This window comes from Alligator mississippiensis, chromosome 2 (assembly GCF_030867095.1).
Source record: "Alligator mississippiensis isolate rAllMis1 chromosome 2, rAllMis1, whole genome shotgun sequence".
NCBI lineage: Eukaryota > Metazoa > Chordata > Crocodylia > Alligatoridae > Alligator > Alligator mississippiensis.
In genome coordinates this window covers 247837488-247851323 of record NC_081825.1, presented here as the reverse complement: position 1 = coordinate 247851323, position 13836 = coordinate 247837488, and the positions used below count along the sequence as shown (strand labels likewise).

General features: G+C 44.2%; 1 protein-coding gene across 1 annotated transcript; it reads right to left on the bottom strand.

Moving 5' to 3' along the window:
• Nucleotides 1-425: 425 nt before the first annotated feature.
• ZNF770 (zinc finger protein 770) lies at nucleotides 426-7698 on the bottom strand. Its single transcript, XM_019496216.2, is given in 2 exon segments — nucleotides 426-5154; nucleotides 5249-7698. A coding segment is annotated over 1 exon segment (2112 nt). The 5' UTR covers nucleotides 4458-5154; nucleotides 5249-7698; the 3' UTR covers nucleotides 426-2345.
• Nucleotides 7699-13836: the final 6138 nt, after the last annotated feature.

Genomic DNA, 13836 nt, shown 5'->3' with positions numbered 1-13836 from the left:
GGCAGAGGCTGCAAAGCGCCGCACAGGTGTCTCCCATAGAGACACATCCCTCTACCTTTGATTAGTTTCCACTCTGGCTGATATCTTTTCCACATTTGATTTGTCGACTTGCATTATGCTTCTTTCATTATGCAATATGTGAAAGTGTTTATTTTAGTCAAGAGTTTCGTATTATTTCATTGTTGCTTTTATATTGTTTTTATTTTGGATTTTAAACCATATTTCCAGACCCATTTCATTGTCACTTCCTGAAACTTCATTGGTGTCAAAGGTCACGTGATACCACTTCCTGTGAGGTCTTTGAATATGGCTCGCCGGCCCACTGGGTGATAAAAAGTTCATGATCCGGCCCCACATTCAAAAAGGTTGGACACCTCTGCTCTAGACCCTTCACATGAGAGATACAATGCAGGTATCAGTAGAGATACAATATAAGTAAATGGTTTATTGTACATACTTCAAAAGAGCTCTACAGCAAACCTTCAAAACATTTGATATAATATTGTATTCCAACAAAACAATATAAAAAGAACATGGAGAAAGAATTTAAATATATAACCAATAGTGATTCTTAGAGTTAATGGAACACTCTTATATAAAAATACCAGCAAGTAACTGTTTCAGATTGTCTTCTTAATTTTATTCTCTCCCAAACTGGGAGATCATTTCAGAATGGGGACAAAAAAAACAAACAAACCTCACTTCAGTCATACCAAACACAGCTTATACCACTGCAATATATGTTAGCTACTTGATAGACTGCAAAAAATCAGTCCAAAGATTTAAAAAATAATAATTCTGGATTGATTTAAACAGGTTTAATCATATAATTTTTGTGTTAGTTAGGATATAGTTGGAAACTTTACATTTCAACTTCAAAAGTCACATAAGCAAATAAAAACATAGCAGAAGGCAACTTTTTTTAGAGGAAGAACAAATCCTAACTTTATTTTTACTTATGCTAAATAAAGTTTCCTTAGTCTGCTTAAACAATGCATCAATTTTTCATCCATTCTACAAGCACAATGGGCATAGGAGTCAGAAATTTCAGACTGCATCTGCAGGTTTTATTAATGCAAAAATGGACCTACTTGAGTTGGATTAGCTGTCCCTTGCAGTCCCATATAAAGGGATGCAACTTCCTGATAATGTTGTTCGTCACTTATCATCTTATCCCACCATAAGGAATATTTCCTTAATTTGTACTGTAGTATCACTGGGAAACAAAGAGGCCATTCCCCACAATTTCAGCCTTTTGACAGAGCAAAGACTATAGGGTATAAAAATGGAGAGAAAAACTAAAAAGAACATTGCAACCTGAATAAAACTGGGAGCTTAAGTTATCCACTTCCCTTGAAAAATACTTGAGTATTACGTGGAATGACCAGAAGGCCAGTTGGAAGCAAATGAACTTTCATAGGTTCATAGATTGTGAGGCTGGAAGGGACCTTGGAAGATAAAAGTCCCGCCCCCCTGCACCAACCGCGAAAGACAACTGGGGTCAGGTGACCCCAGAAACGTTGTACAAGGTTGAATAGACTCCAACAAACATTGCAATTTTAATGTATATTTGTTTAATAATATAATAAATAAGAAATCTAGATTTTATATACTGCTCTCCATCCACAGATTTCAAAGCACTTCACAAATAAAGTAAATAGCATTTTTCTCCATTAACCTTATATTACTAATGTAAAAATAATTTCTCTCTCTACTTCTGCTTTATCTAGTGCTTGCCTGCCTCTTCTGGCATCACCTTGTCTGTAGAAGAAACAAGAACATGAAAATAAGGCACCAAATCAGGCGCAGCATGCATCCTATGTTTGCAATATACATGGAGATAGAAACACCAAATGAAAGGGGGCCTTTTTATATATATTCTGAGGACAGCCTTTTGGCCTTTGCTTTTTGTTAGGTTTAGTCAGACAGCATATTGTCATGAAATACTAAGACTAGATATGGGAAGAGGCACAACCTTTAACACTTGTGATTTATACTGCACTACAAATTTGCTGTAATACGGTCAATGCAATAGCCATGTGTATTTATAAACTTCTTTTTAAAACCACTAGAATCTTCTACAATCAGCTCATTTTCATCACTGAATATACTCAATGGACAGCCTAAACATAAGTAAATTAACCTTTCATGAGATCATAGCCATAAGTAGTAGCCTCCTTCCATAAAATATTCAACCTAATTTCAGACTTTTAATAATTATGTAATCAAGACACTTCATACTTTAGCAATGTAATTTCATCAGACACCATCCCTTTCTATTCAACACAAAATATCCCATGGCAGTTGTTATTCCACTCAGTGGAGCTCTGGTCAACATTCCATCTTTATGATCTCTTTGTAAAGTGAGTAAGGTGATGCCTTTTCAAATGCGGGGCCTGTCTGAAAGTTTTACCACAAACTGAACATTCAGATGGCTTCTATCCAGCATGCATTAAATAGTGTCTTTCAAGTTTTGAAGGTGATTTAGAAGTTTTAAAGCAGACACTGCATTGATACATCTTAACGACTTCTCTTTCTTCTGTACTCCCAGAAAAATCATACCAATGACTATAATGGCTTTCCTCTGTTTCTACTGATTTGCTACACAAATATGGCTGTGTGTTTCTACTGCTGGTGTCAAGAACGAAGTCCCCAGACTCTATCTCAACTTTGATTTCAGCTGCTTGGTTTGGCTGTATCAGCTCAAATTCTTGAAAGCCAGATACCTGTGAAGGTTTTTGGAAATAACCCACCGGCTGAGAAGACTTAAATTCGATGTGATCTCCCTGACGATTGAAAAGTTTGTTCAGATTTTCAAATCCCACCTGGCAAGCAGGGCTTTTATATGGTCTCTTTTCAGTATGGGTGAGCTGATGTCTTTTTAAGTGAGCTGACTGTCTAAATGTCTTCCCACAAACATTACAGGCAAAGGGCTTCTGTCCCGTGTGAATCAGATAATGTCTTTGAAGTTTGGATGAAGAAGGAAAGATTTTTTCACATCTGTCACATTTACACACTTTGTGTCTATTATGGATATTTTCAGTGGGAGCTGAAAAAGCACAGTGAAGTACTTCTGGATTATCAAAGAAACCATCATCTGATGAACCATAAAAAGAATCATCTTTATTATGCACCGATTCATCCATGTTTAACATGCTTTTGCCAGTAAGCATACCTTTTAAATTAATTCCTAATTTGTGGGTTTGCAGGTGTTCTTGCCAGGGTAATGGCACAGTAAATGTTCTTTTCTTTTTATTGCTAATTGTCTTATGCATGACAAGCTTGCTGTGGTAGTTCCTAAAAGCTTTAGAAGCATTCCGATCAGAACGCTGTTCGTTTGCAGCAACCAGGTCATGACTTTTAAAGTGACTTGTTTTCATTCTTTTTCTGTCAGACAGAGAAGAATCCAGTGCCTTTTCTCCAGTACACTTAAGCTTCATCAGGATTTTACTTTTAATGCTAGTTCTATGGTTGTAGGCTCCCATGCCACTGTTTGAATTCCTGCCATCTTTGGGGTAAAAGCATTTGTGCAAATTTAGAATGTGCTCTGTTTCAAAACACTGCTCACACACAGGGCACTGAAAAGGTACGATATAAATAGAGTAAACATCTAGCGGGTCAGTCTCCTGGGACTCATCAGCATTAACATTCTCAACAGTATCCTTTTTCCTTTCCAGCAGGTTCTGTAGCCTGGGGTATTTAGGACTCTTTGCTTTATATAGGATACTAGAAAAAGTCTTATTTCTGGCATGGAGTTCCTTGTGCTTCAGGAGTTTGCTCTGTATCTTAAACCCCTTCTGACAAAAACAGCACTGAAAAGGCCTCTCTTCTGTGTGTGTGAGCTGATGGATTTTCAGATGGGATGACTGTCTGAAAGATTTACCACACAAGGAGCACGTAAAAGGTTTTTGGCCAGTGTGAATAAGCAAGTGTCTTTCTAGCTTAGATCGTGATGGAAACATCTTGTTACAGGTTTCACACATATGGGTTTTTCTTCTCCTTCTGGCACTATGCAGATGATCTGATTTCGTGCACTGATGCAGCATCCACCTCTCTTCTGTTGTAAACAATTTTTGGCAAATGGAACATCTAAACTTCCCGTACACCAGCCTATCTTGCTTGGTATCCACTGGTTTTTTTGCTTGCTTAATATTACTCTGGTAGTTTTCATTATGAAGCTGCTGATGCTTTAAAAACATGATCAAGTTCTTGAAGTTTCTACGACAAATATTACATTTGAAAGGCAGTTTATGGGTTAGCTGGTGTCTCTCCAGATGGACTAGCTGCCGAAAAGTTTTATGACACACATGACATTCAAATGGCTTTTGACCAGTGTGTATAAGATAATGCCTAGCTAATTTGGAAGGCGTTTCAAACTGTTTGTAGCAGAGATCACACATATATGGTCTTTTCCTGGGTATCCTGTTAGCTGTTACACACTGTTGTATTTTAAACATTTTTTTTTTTTTTAAAAGTACTCCTATCCTTGTTGGTTTCTTCAGAAGAACACTTCAAGTGAGATCTTCAACAGCACACTAAGTAGGAAGGCTGTAGCAGCAGCAACTTATCTTGGAGAAAAATTCTTGAATTCCTGTCCCTAAAATAGTAAAAAGTGGTATTATTTTAGATTATTTTAGTAACTATTAGTGTGGTTTGCTGTTTGAAAAAAAAAAAGAAGAGATAATGGTTAACTAGAATAAGGTCAGTTTTACTCAGCTTAAAAAACTTCTTACTAACAGATCAATAAAAAAAACCATACTGAAAAACACATTAAGGGAAAATGGACTATTCTACATAAGAAAACAGTTAGTCATCTATTCTCTGATGAATATGTATTTAAATGCTCTTTCTTCAAAGCACAAAGAAAATAAAACGCTGTTCTATTTTTAAAAGTCTATACTACAGCTGGGAGTAACTGCTAGTTGTAAGAAACTTTGTGAGTAAAAGAGATGTAAAAATTAGAAATCACAACAGGAAAAAAAACAGGGATAATCCTAGACCCCAATATAAAAATTAAATGACTATAGCATTTTTGAGGAGTACTAAATTACAAGTCCAGTAAATCTGAACTTGACAGAACAGGTACCATTCACATTGCTACACCTCACCAACATCTCAACTTTGTCTCTGAGGAGCACCACAGCAACCACTTCCCTGTAGGAAGAAAAGCACAGTTAAACGCAAGGTGACAGCCTCCTTGTGGAGGCTGCAGAGGGTGGAAATTAGCAAAATGAAATGATATAATGACCTTTGCTCTCTCCCAAATGGCCTTTACGTGAACCAACTGCAGAGGAGTGAAAGTCTCTGTAATCCATTGTATCCCTGTTCTTCAATGAGTGTTACTATACAACATGAAAATATTTCATAGATATGTGAATGCCATCCGCCACGATTTACACATATTCATCTTGTACACCAAGTAAACACAATATTTAATTAAAATATTTTCTGCTGAAAATCAGGAAAACTTAAGTCACTGTCTCTAAAAGCACTGCTTCTAATCACCACACATAGAAAGCACCCCTAAAAGTAATACTTCTCAACTGAGCTACTAAACTAAACTAAACTAAACTAAACTAAACTAAACTAAACGCAAAGTATCTTTTTAGATACTTCTTTTGAGAAAAAGCCTGCCATATGAGAGTTAGAAGGAAACAGGCTGTACTTACACTTCCCACAGAGTACATAAAAGGTCTAGTGGGTCAAAGATTGCTCAAAAGAACCATATTGAAAAGAAATCCAATAGGATGTTTCCCTTTCTAGCTGATATGACCCTATATTATTTTTGGGCTTGACATCAAAAGTTCCTGTACATCAAAGATGCTTTGTATCTGGATATATACATTTTTGTAGAGTTCTTTGATTTAGCAGAGCTTAGAAATGCTACAGAGTAGATGTTGGCTTCTGTGAAATTTCCTTTCCTCTTTTCCACCCCGTTTTAAATGCTCCCCTCTTTTAGCCCTCCCGTCAAAATGCAAGACTTCCCAAAGCCAAACTCTCAGGAAATCCCCGTCTCCCAAACTGCTTGTGCACTATTTCTTAGGAAGCACATGACATCAGCCTGTAAAATGCTGCCTAGTTTGTGCTAGATCAGTCACTGAGAGAACTGAGGTTTATATAGCCGCATAAGGGAAACCTAAGGGAAGGAGCAGGCCGGGCCTTGCTAAGTAATTTTGGCTCAAAGTAGTTTCCTTTACCAGGTGAAAGGAAGAAAAGTAAAGATTCTTTGTCAACTAGGGGTGTCATCATACAAATCTAATTTAGTTGTCAGGAGAGTGTTCATGTACTCCAGAGGTTGACATCAGAAAGAGAGACGAAAGTACCACACTGAAAAAGAGATCTTGTACACAATTAAATTACAAAGCAAGGGCCCAAAGTGGTGATTTCAAATAAAAAATGCTTATTTTTGTTAACAGTCTCATTAAGTCAGTGGGAGCTGTAGCTGCTCCATAAATCAGGACATTTGCTTAGCTGTTTAAATCTGAAAGTGCAGCGCTAACTCTAGTCACCCACATTTAAAAAAAAAAATGATTGCCATATCATGTTAAAAGTTATCTTACTTCTTAAACAAGATAGATATGTTGTGTACAGCCAACTTTTTGGCTACTCATTCCTGAAATCTGAACATTAAAACATTAAGGCTCTGATTACTTCTACCTAACATTGTTCTGAACAGCCTGAAATTCTCCCTCTGGGTGTAATACATACTTCACACTCACTATGAGTAACAAGTGCTGTCTTGCAAAAATGCAGCAAAATCTATGAAGGTAAACAGCAATGTGAACTTGAAGCAACAGAAACAACATTTACTTCCCTGTATTTAGGCACTTGTCATGTCCTTCATTCCTCTCCCAACCCCCCATGTCAACCAAGAAGTGGAAGTAATTCCCAGTCTAACAAGGAAAGTTCATGCGCTAACAAAAGTCAATCATTTTAGAACAAGATCTCTACGGAGTGAACCTGTTGCCTGTACAGATGAGGGAAGAGAAAAGTTTGCAATTTCCTATACTAATAGCGGCTACTGATCAAGCCAGGGGATATTATAGTCTCCCTGTTAATTTGAATCAGGTCTATTTCTCCACACAGCCTGGATGTAGTGTGTGTGCTGCAATCCAAGGAGACTGCTGCTACTTTTCATCCTAGTCTTGAGGTTATGGAGGAGCATGGAAGTGAGGGGGATAAAGATCTTTCCCAACATGACTCAAACTCAGCTGTGCTTCAGCACCGTTAGCCCGTCAGCTGTACCTTAAAACTAACATTTAGTTTTACAAACACAAGCATGAAAAACAAAGAGGCTGAGCCCCTCGTAAAATACATATTGAAATATAATGTGCCTCTTGCCAAATGAAGCATCAAACATGAAAGCACAGGCCTCGCTGCTGATTTGAGAAGCCACATGGCATGCAGAGGAAATAAGACATCGCGCCCATATTGCCGATGGGCAAAAATGTCATACTGCCCTGCTCCAGAACAGGGCTGAGCAGAAACGCGGCCTTCGCCCGCAGCAACGCAGCCGCTGGAGCAAAGCAGAAGGGGCCCTAACAGCCCACCAGTCCCACACCAGGGTGCGGGAAGCCATGGAAAACATCAGAGAAAGCAAAAAACCGAACAAAGACGCAGCAAAACCCAAGACCAAGAGGCAGGTCTGAATTTCGGAGGGGAGGCTGCCACAACAACAGCCCTAGGGCCCTGACAATCTCCCACCTTCAGCCTGCGGCTTGGCCGGGGGGCCCGCCCCGGACTGCACTGGCCGGAGCCTGCAGCTGGCCACGAAAACGCAGCACGGGCCTGGCGGGCACCAAAGCACCGAGCAGCCCCGGTGGAAACCAGGCACCTGGATTAGCCCCCCAGGCCGCGCAGCCCAGCCCAGCCCAGCCCTGTCCGCACTGCAGGGGGAGCCGGCGCACAGGGCGGGACGCGACCTGCAAAGCAGCAGCAGCGGCGCCGCCGTCCTCCGCCTGCCGCGTAGGCGCTGCGGAAACCCGCCTCAGGTAGCGCGGGGCCTGCCGCCGGGGCGCGGGGAAACCCGGCCCGGAGACTTCCGTTCCCACGTCCGAGCCCGCCCGCCGCCGCCGCCTTCCCCTGCGGTCTCCCGCCCGCCCGCTGGCCTCCGCGCTGCCCTCACGCACCACAGCGCCGGGCTCAGGCCCAGGCCGGCCGGCGGAGGCAGCTCGGGGCCGGACTCCAGAAACCAGCAGCGCCGTCCCGCGCCCACACCAGGGCTGGAAACCCCTGCGGCCACTGAAGTGTCAGGATGCAGGGGCCGAGGCTCCCTCCTTCCCTCCCTCCCCCCCACGTTGATTTCTGCTCCACCCAAAGTGTATAAGCAGCTGCCTGGCGGCGCTCAGTGCTGCGGGAGTCACTCGAGTTCACGGCTGACCCCGGATCCCTTCTTAGCTTCGATCCGCAGGTGTCAGCAACCCGTTCTGCCTCCTTAATGGTCTTGACCATGGGATACTGGTGCCTCCGGAGGGGGGCACTTGCCCCCCCCTCGCAGGCAGTCAGCAACCAGGGTGGAGGGGTCCCCCCGCAGCTGATCTCCCCCACTGGCGATCCCCGCTGGCACTTTTGGCTGCTGGGGGACCGCTTCTGGCACCCCCACTCCCACCCAGTGCTAGGGGGAGACCAGTGGTCTCGCCTGTCCCCGTCTCCTCCAGGAGTGCTGGCTGGTCGGGGGTGCAACAGCACTCTCAGGGGGTGCATGTGCATCCCCTACGCATGGCCACAGGTCTTGATGTTTCCCTAAGCAAACTCTCCTCTCTTCCCCAATTATGCTCTCTCTTTGCTGCTCCTGGTAATGCCACTCATATTTCACAGCCCGGCCAATTGTTTTTTTTTTAACTATTTTCAATTAAGTGAGATTTGCTTCCATCTTAAATTGAAGGATACAGCTGCTAAGCCCCTAACATATTAATAAAGCTTCTAGGTCAGTTTTAACTGGAGAAAAAGGTGTCTTGTGTAATGTGATGAGGCAGCACACCATCTGCACCCCGGCTTTTCACAATCCTAGCTCCACCCATGTTGGGATGCATAAGGAATTTGAGAAAGTACCACCATAAATATTATAAGGTTGATGTGTAAATGTATATCCTGGATGTACCCAAGTGGGTAACTGCCACCTCAAAAAGGGAGAGAAAGCAGAAATAAAGAGAGATGGGGGAGAAGAATGGTTAAGGGCTTGCAGGCCAAGCCCTATGAGGAGAGACTGGGGCACCTGGACATCTTCAGCCTCCGCAAGAGAAGGTTGAGAAGCGACCTTGTGGCTGCCTATAAGTTCATCACGGGGGCACAGAAGGGAATTGGTGAGGTTTTATTCACCAAGGCGCCCCCGGGGGTTACAAGAAATAATGGCCACAAGCTAGCAGAGAGCAGATTTAGACTGGACGTTAGGAAGGACTTCTTCACAGTTCGAGTGGAAGTCACTCATCATGGTGTCCTGTGACCAGTGGGGTCCCCCAAGGATCTGTCCTTGGACCCATACTGTTCAACATCTTCATTAATGATGTGGACACTGGAGTCAGAAGCGGACTGGCCAAGTTCACTGATGACACCAAACTTTGGGGAAAAGCATCCACACCAGAAGACAGGCAGGTGATCCAGGGTGACCTGGACAGGCTCAGCAAGTGGGCGGATGAGAATCTGATGGTGTTCAACACCGATAAATGCAAGGTTCTCCACCTTGGGAAGAAAAACCCGCAGCATCCTTATAGGCTTGGCAGTGCTATGTTGGCTAGCACTATGCAAGAAAGAGACTTGGGGGTCATCATTGACCACAAGATGAACATGAGCCTGCAGTGCGATGCTGCAGCTAGTAAAGCGACCAAAACGCTGGCTTGCATCCATAGATGCTTCTCAAGCAAATCCCGGGACGTCATTCTCCCCTTGTACTTGGCTTTAGTGAGGCCGCAGCTGGAGTACTGCGTCCAGTTTTGGGCTCCACAATTCAAAAAGGATGTGGAGAAGCCTGAGAGAGTCCAGAGAAGAGCCACACGCATGATCAGAGGTCAGGGAAGCAGACCCTACGATGACAGGCTGAGAGCCCTGGGGCTCTTTAGCCTGGAAAAGCGCAGGCTCAGGGGTGATCTGATGGCCACCTATAAGTTTATCAGGGGTGACCACCAGTATCTGGGGGAACGTTTGTTCACCAGAGCGCCCGAAGGGATGACGACTAGGTTGAATGGTCATAAACTACTACAAGACCGTTTCAAGCTGGACATAAGGAAGAATTTCTTTACTGTCCGAGCCCCCAAGGTCTGGAACAGCCTGCCACCGGAGGTGGTTCGAGTGCCTACATTGAACACCTTCAAGAGCAAACTGGATGCTCATCTTGCTCATCCTATGAACCCAGCTGACTTCCTGCCCTTTGGGCAGGGGGCTGGACTCGATGATCTTCCGAGGTCCCTTCCAGCCCTAATGTCTATGAAATCTATGAGTGGCCAAGGTCTGGAACGGGCTCCCAAGGGAGGTGGTGCTCTCCCCTACGCTGGGGGTCTTCAAGAGGAGGTTAGATGAGCATCTAGCTGGGGTCATCTGAACCCAGCACTCTTTCCTGCCTATGCAGGGGGTCAGACTCGATGATCTATTAAGGTCCCTTCCGACCCTAGCATCTATGAATCTATAATCAACAGAGGCACTGGAATAAGTTTGAAAAGACTGGGATAGTTAACTTAAGAAGGGAGATAATAATGGATTCAAAATAAGGAATGATAGGAGGTAAATCGGGCTTGTATGAACTCTTGCTCAAGAATCGGTTAAAATGCTGAGTGACTGGCCATTGAATATCAGGCTGACCAACACTGTTGTTGCTTCTTTATATTTTCCCATTTTCCTGACGGTACCTTGATACTAAGCTCCAGTTTATTTTCTCTACTGATGCAAACTTTGTTTTCACCAAAATATCCTCATTGCCTACAAAAAAATAAAGATTGAACAAAGAGCAGATAGCACAAAATGAACTCATGGATGACAGCAGTGATAATTACTATCCCAGTTCAGTCAAGGCATATGCTCAAGAGAAGGGCAGAGAAAGCACTTCAAGAATATCCTCAAGGCCAACTTCAAAAAAATGCAACATCAACATCAACTCTTGGGAAGCTATCACCCAGGACCACCCCAAATGGAGGAAGAATCTCAAGGAAAGATGCTGCAAGGATCTCAGTACTTTGAAACCTTACAACAAGAACATGAGATGGAAAAGTGGGAGTGGCAGAAACAGCATCATGGACTGAATCAGGCATCCAGAGCTACCCACCCAACACGGAAACACGGGCCCGAGTTGCAACAATCTGTCGATCCTGGATCAGCCTTGTCAGCCATCTTTGGACCCACAGATAAGACATTCATAGAAGACAAATCATCCTCGACTATGAGGGATTGCCGAAGAAGACTTCAAGAAGGTGAGGAATCAGAAAATTGTTGGACCATTGACATCTGCATAAAAATGTCTGAATGCCAGTTGTCAAGGCAATACAGAGTTTACAAGTCAAGGGGATACAGATTTTTCACTGAGACTGGAGACATAAGGCGCAGACAGATGTTCAGCCCATGGCTCTAACTCATAGCACTTTACATAAAGCACCGTGAGTTAGAGCACCACCCCAGCCCAGCAGACATTCGTCTGTTCAGTCTGGGGGCGATCAAGCTGGCCTGCACTGGCCCTCCTGGCCAGCAGGAGGGTGCACCTCAGCCCCATTCCCAGCTCCCAGGCTGTCAGCAGGGAAGGAGGACAAAGCAAGCAGCACTGAGCTGCTAGCTGGGCTTTGCCCACCTGAGCTGGAGGGGGTTGTTGGGAGGGTGTTAGCACCACTGTCTCCCAGATAGTGCTGAGAGATTGGCACAATTAACCCTTAAGTGGAACGGGAAATATGAATGCAGACAACTCAGTGTCCTAAAATCCAAGTCTAGTTAAATGCAGACAACTCAGTGTCTTAAAATCAAAGTCTAACTTTATTAATACAACAAGTATTATCTTAGCAGTTTCTATATTCAGAGGGAGACAAACATGCAGTACAATAATCTCACCCAATCCAAGATATTACTTTGCTCAACAGAAAAGATGGCCACTCAGTTCCTGGAAGCAAAGGGTAGAATGTGGGCTGGGATGATCCAGACAGGTGTTGAAGGTTGGATTTATGATAACGACAACGAACTTTCTTGCTGCCCCCTTTATGCTTTTCTTCATCTTCACTCCTTTGATGACTCTTAGCTTTCAGATTGGTCTCTCTGCGGTCAGCATACTGTCCAGCTTTTATCCTGTCAGCATATTCCTTTGTCTAACAGACCCACCATCACAAGCACACCTCTTAATATGGTCTTTTTCTGGTGTCTTTGGGCATTGTCCATTGGTCTCCCTTATCACCTTTCATTAACATATCCAATTATTTCATCCCTCTGATTCAGCCGGTTACTGCCAAGTTCTGTTAATTTGAGCTGGTAACAAAATTATTACTATGTTGTGTTAGAAAAACTTCTCATAATGATAGAAAAGGAAAGAAACATCATGTGAGCAAACTCAAGGCCATAAACTGTTTGCAAGAGGCAAGGCCAGCTGATTGCAGACACCAGCAAAAGGAAAAGTTCAGATAATAATGAGGCTATAAAAAACTTAAGTAATGATTAAATAAGGCTGAATATAAAAGAAAACTTTAAACAATACTGTAATTCACAACTCTATAAACAGGTTCAACTTTAAAGCATAAAATATGACAAGTTACCCTAACAGGGTGGATCGGAGCCCTCCCACCTCGCAGCCACCCCCAGCTATACCAGCTGGTGTACTGGGGGGGAGCTGGGCCGGGCCCACGAGGCAAGGGGGACTGCTTGACATGCTCTTCCCCCCCCCCCATAGCTCAGGCCAGGCAAAGGAGAGAGGAGGAAAGGAGCAGCATCAGGAAAGGGTGAATGAGAAAGATCTTTTGTGTCTTCCTTTCAGCAGTAATTCTTTCCTTTCTCAAATGAATGGATAATTTCTGTGAATAAGTTTGCAATACTGGAGAGGCTACTTTGTGGGGTCTTGTTTTTATAACATGGATTATTTTTTTCTAAATGAAGAACATAGGAACATAAAAATCACCATTTACTGGGTCCGACCATAGGTCAGGGATGGGCAGTTATTTGGGCAGGAGGGCCACTAGAGTTTCAGTAAGCTGTTGAGTGCTAGACCAGCCTCAGCCCTCCATCACAGCTGTTTACATTGCCCAGCATGATTGGGGGGGGGGGGGGGAGGGGAGGCTGGGCTAGGTAGATGCCAATTGAACCTATCTGGCCCTGAGTCTACCCACCCTGCATCTACCTCTGGGGGTGCCAGATGGAGCGAGTAGGCAGGGTCTCCATGAAACCGACCAGGACCCCTGTGGACAGGGAGCTCTCGGTTGGGAGGATGGGATGGGGCCATGCCTGGGCAGGGACCAGCTGCCTGTAGAACTGGTGCCCATCACAGGGATGTGTAGGGAGCAGATCATAGCTTTGCTCCAGGCCCAAGCTCCACACTGCCACCATGATATGATCCTGAGCCCCATCCATCTGTTCCACTCTGGGATGCCACTCCCCATTTGCCCACAACACCATCCCATCCTCTTGGCTGAGTATGCCCTGCTCGTGGAGGTCCCAGGCTGGTCTCCATGGAGACCCTGGCTGCTTGCTCTGTCTAGCACCCCTGCAGTGGGAGTGGAGCAGATGGGCTGGGGTGCCTGGGCAGCAGGGCTAGGTCTGATGGTGGCACCAAAGCCACTGGCAGCCCACCCATGCCATAGGCCCATCTTGCCCAGTATCCCTTTCTTTCAAGAATTTGTCCAGTCCCTTTCAACTGATTGGATCTGGCCCATGGAGGGCACCCGT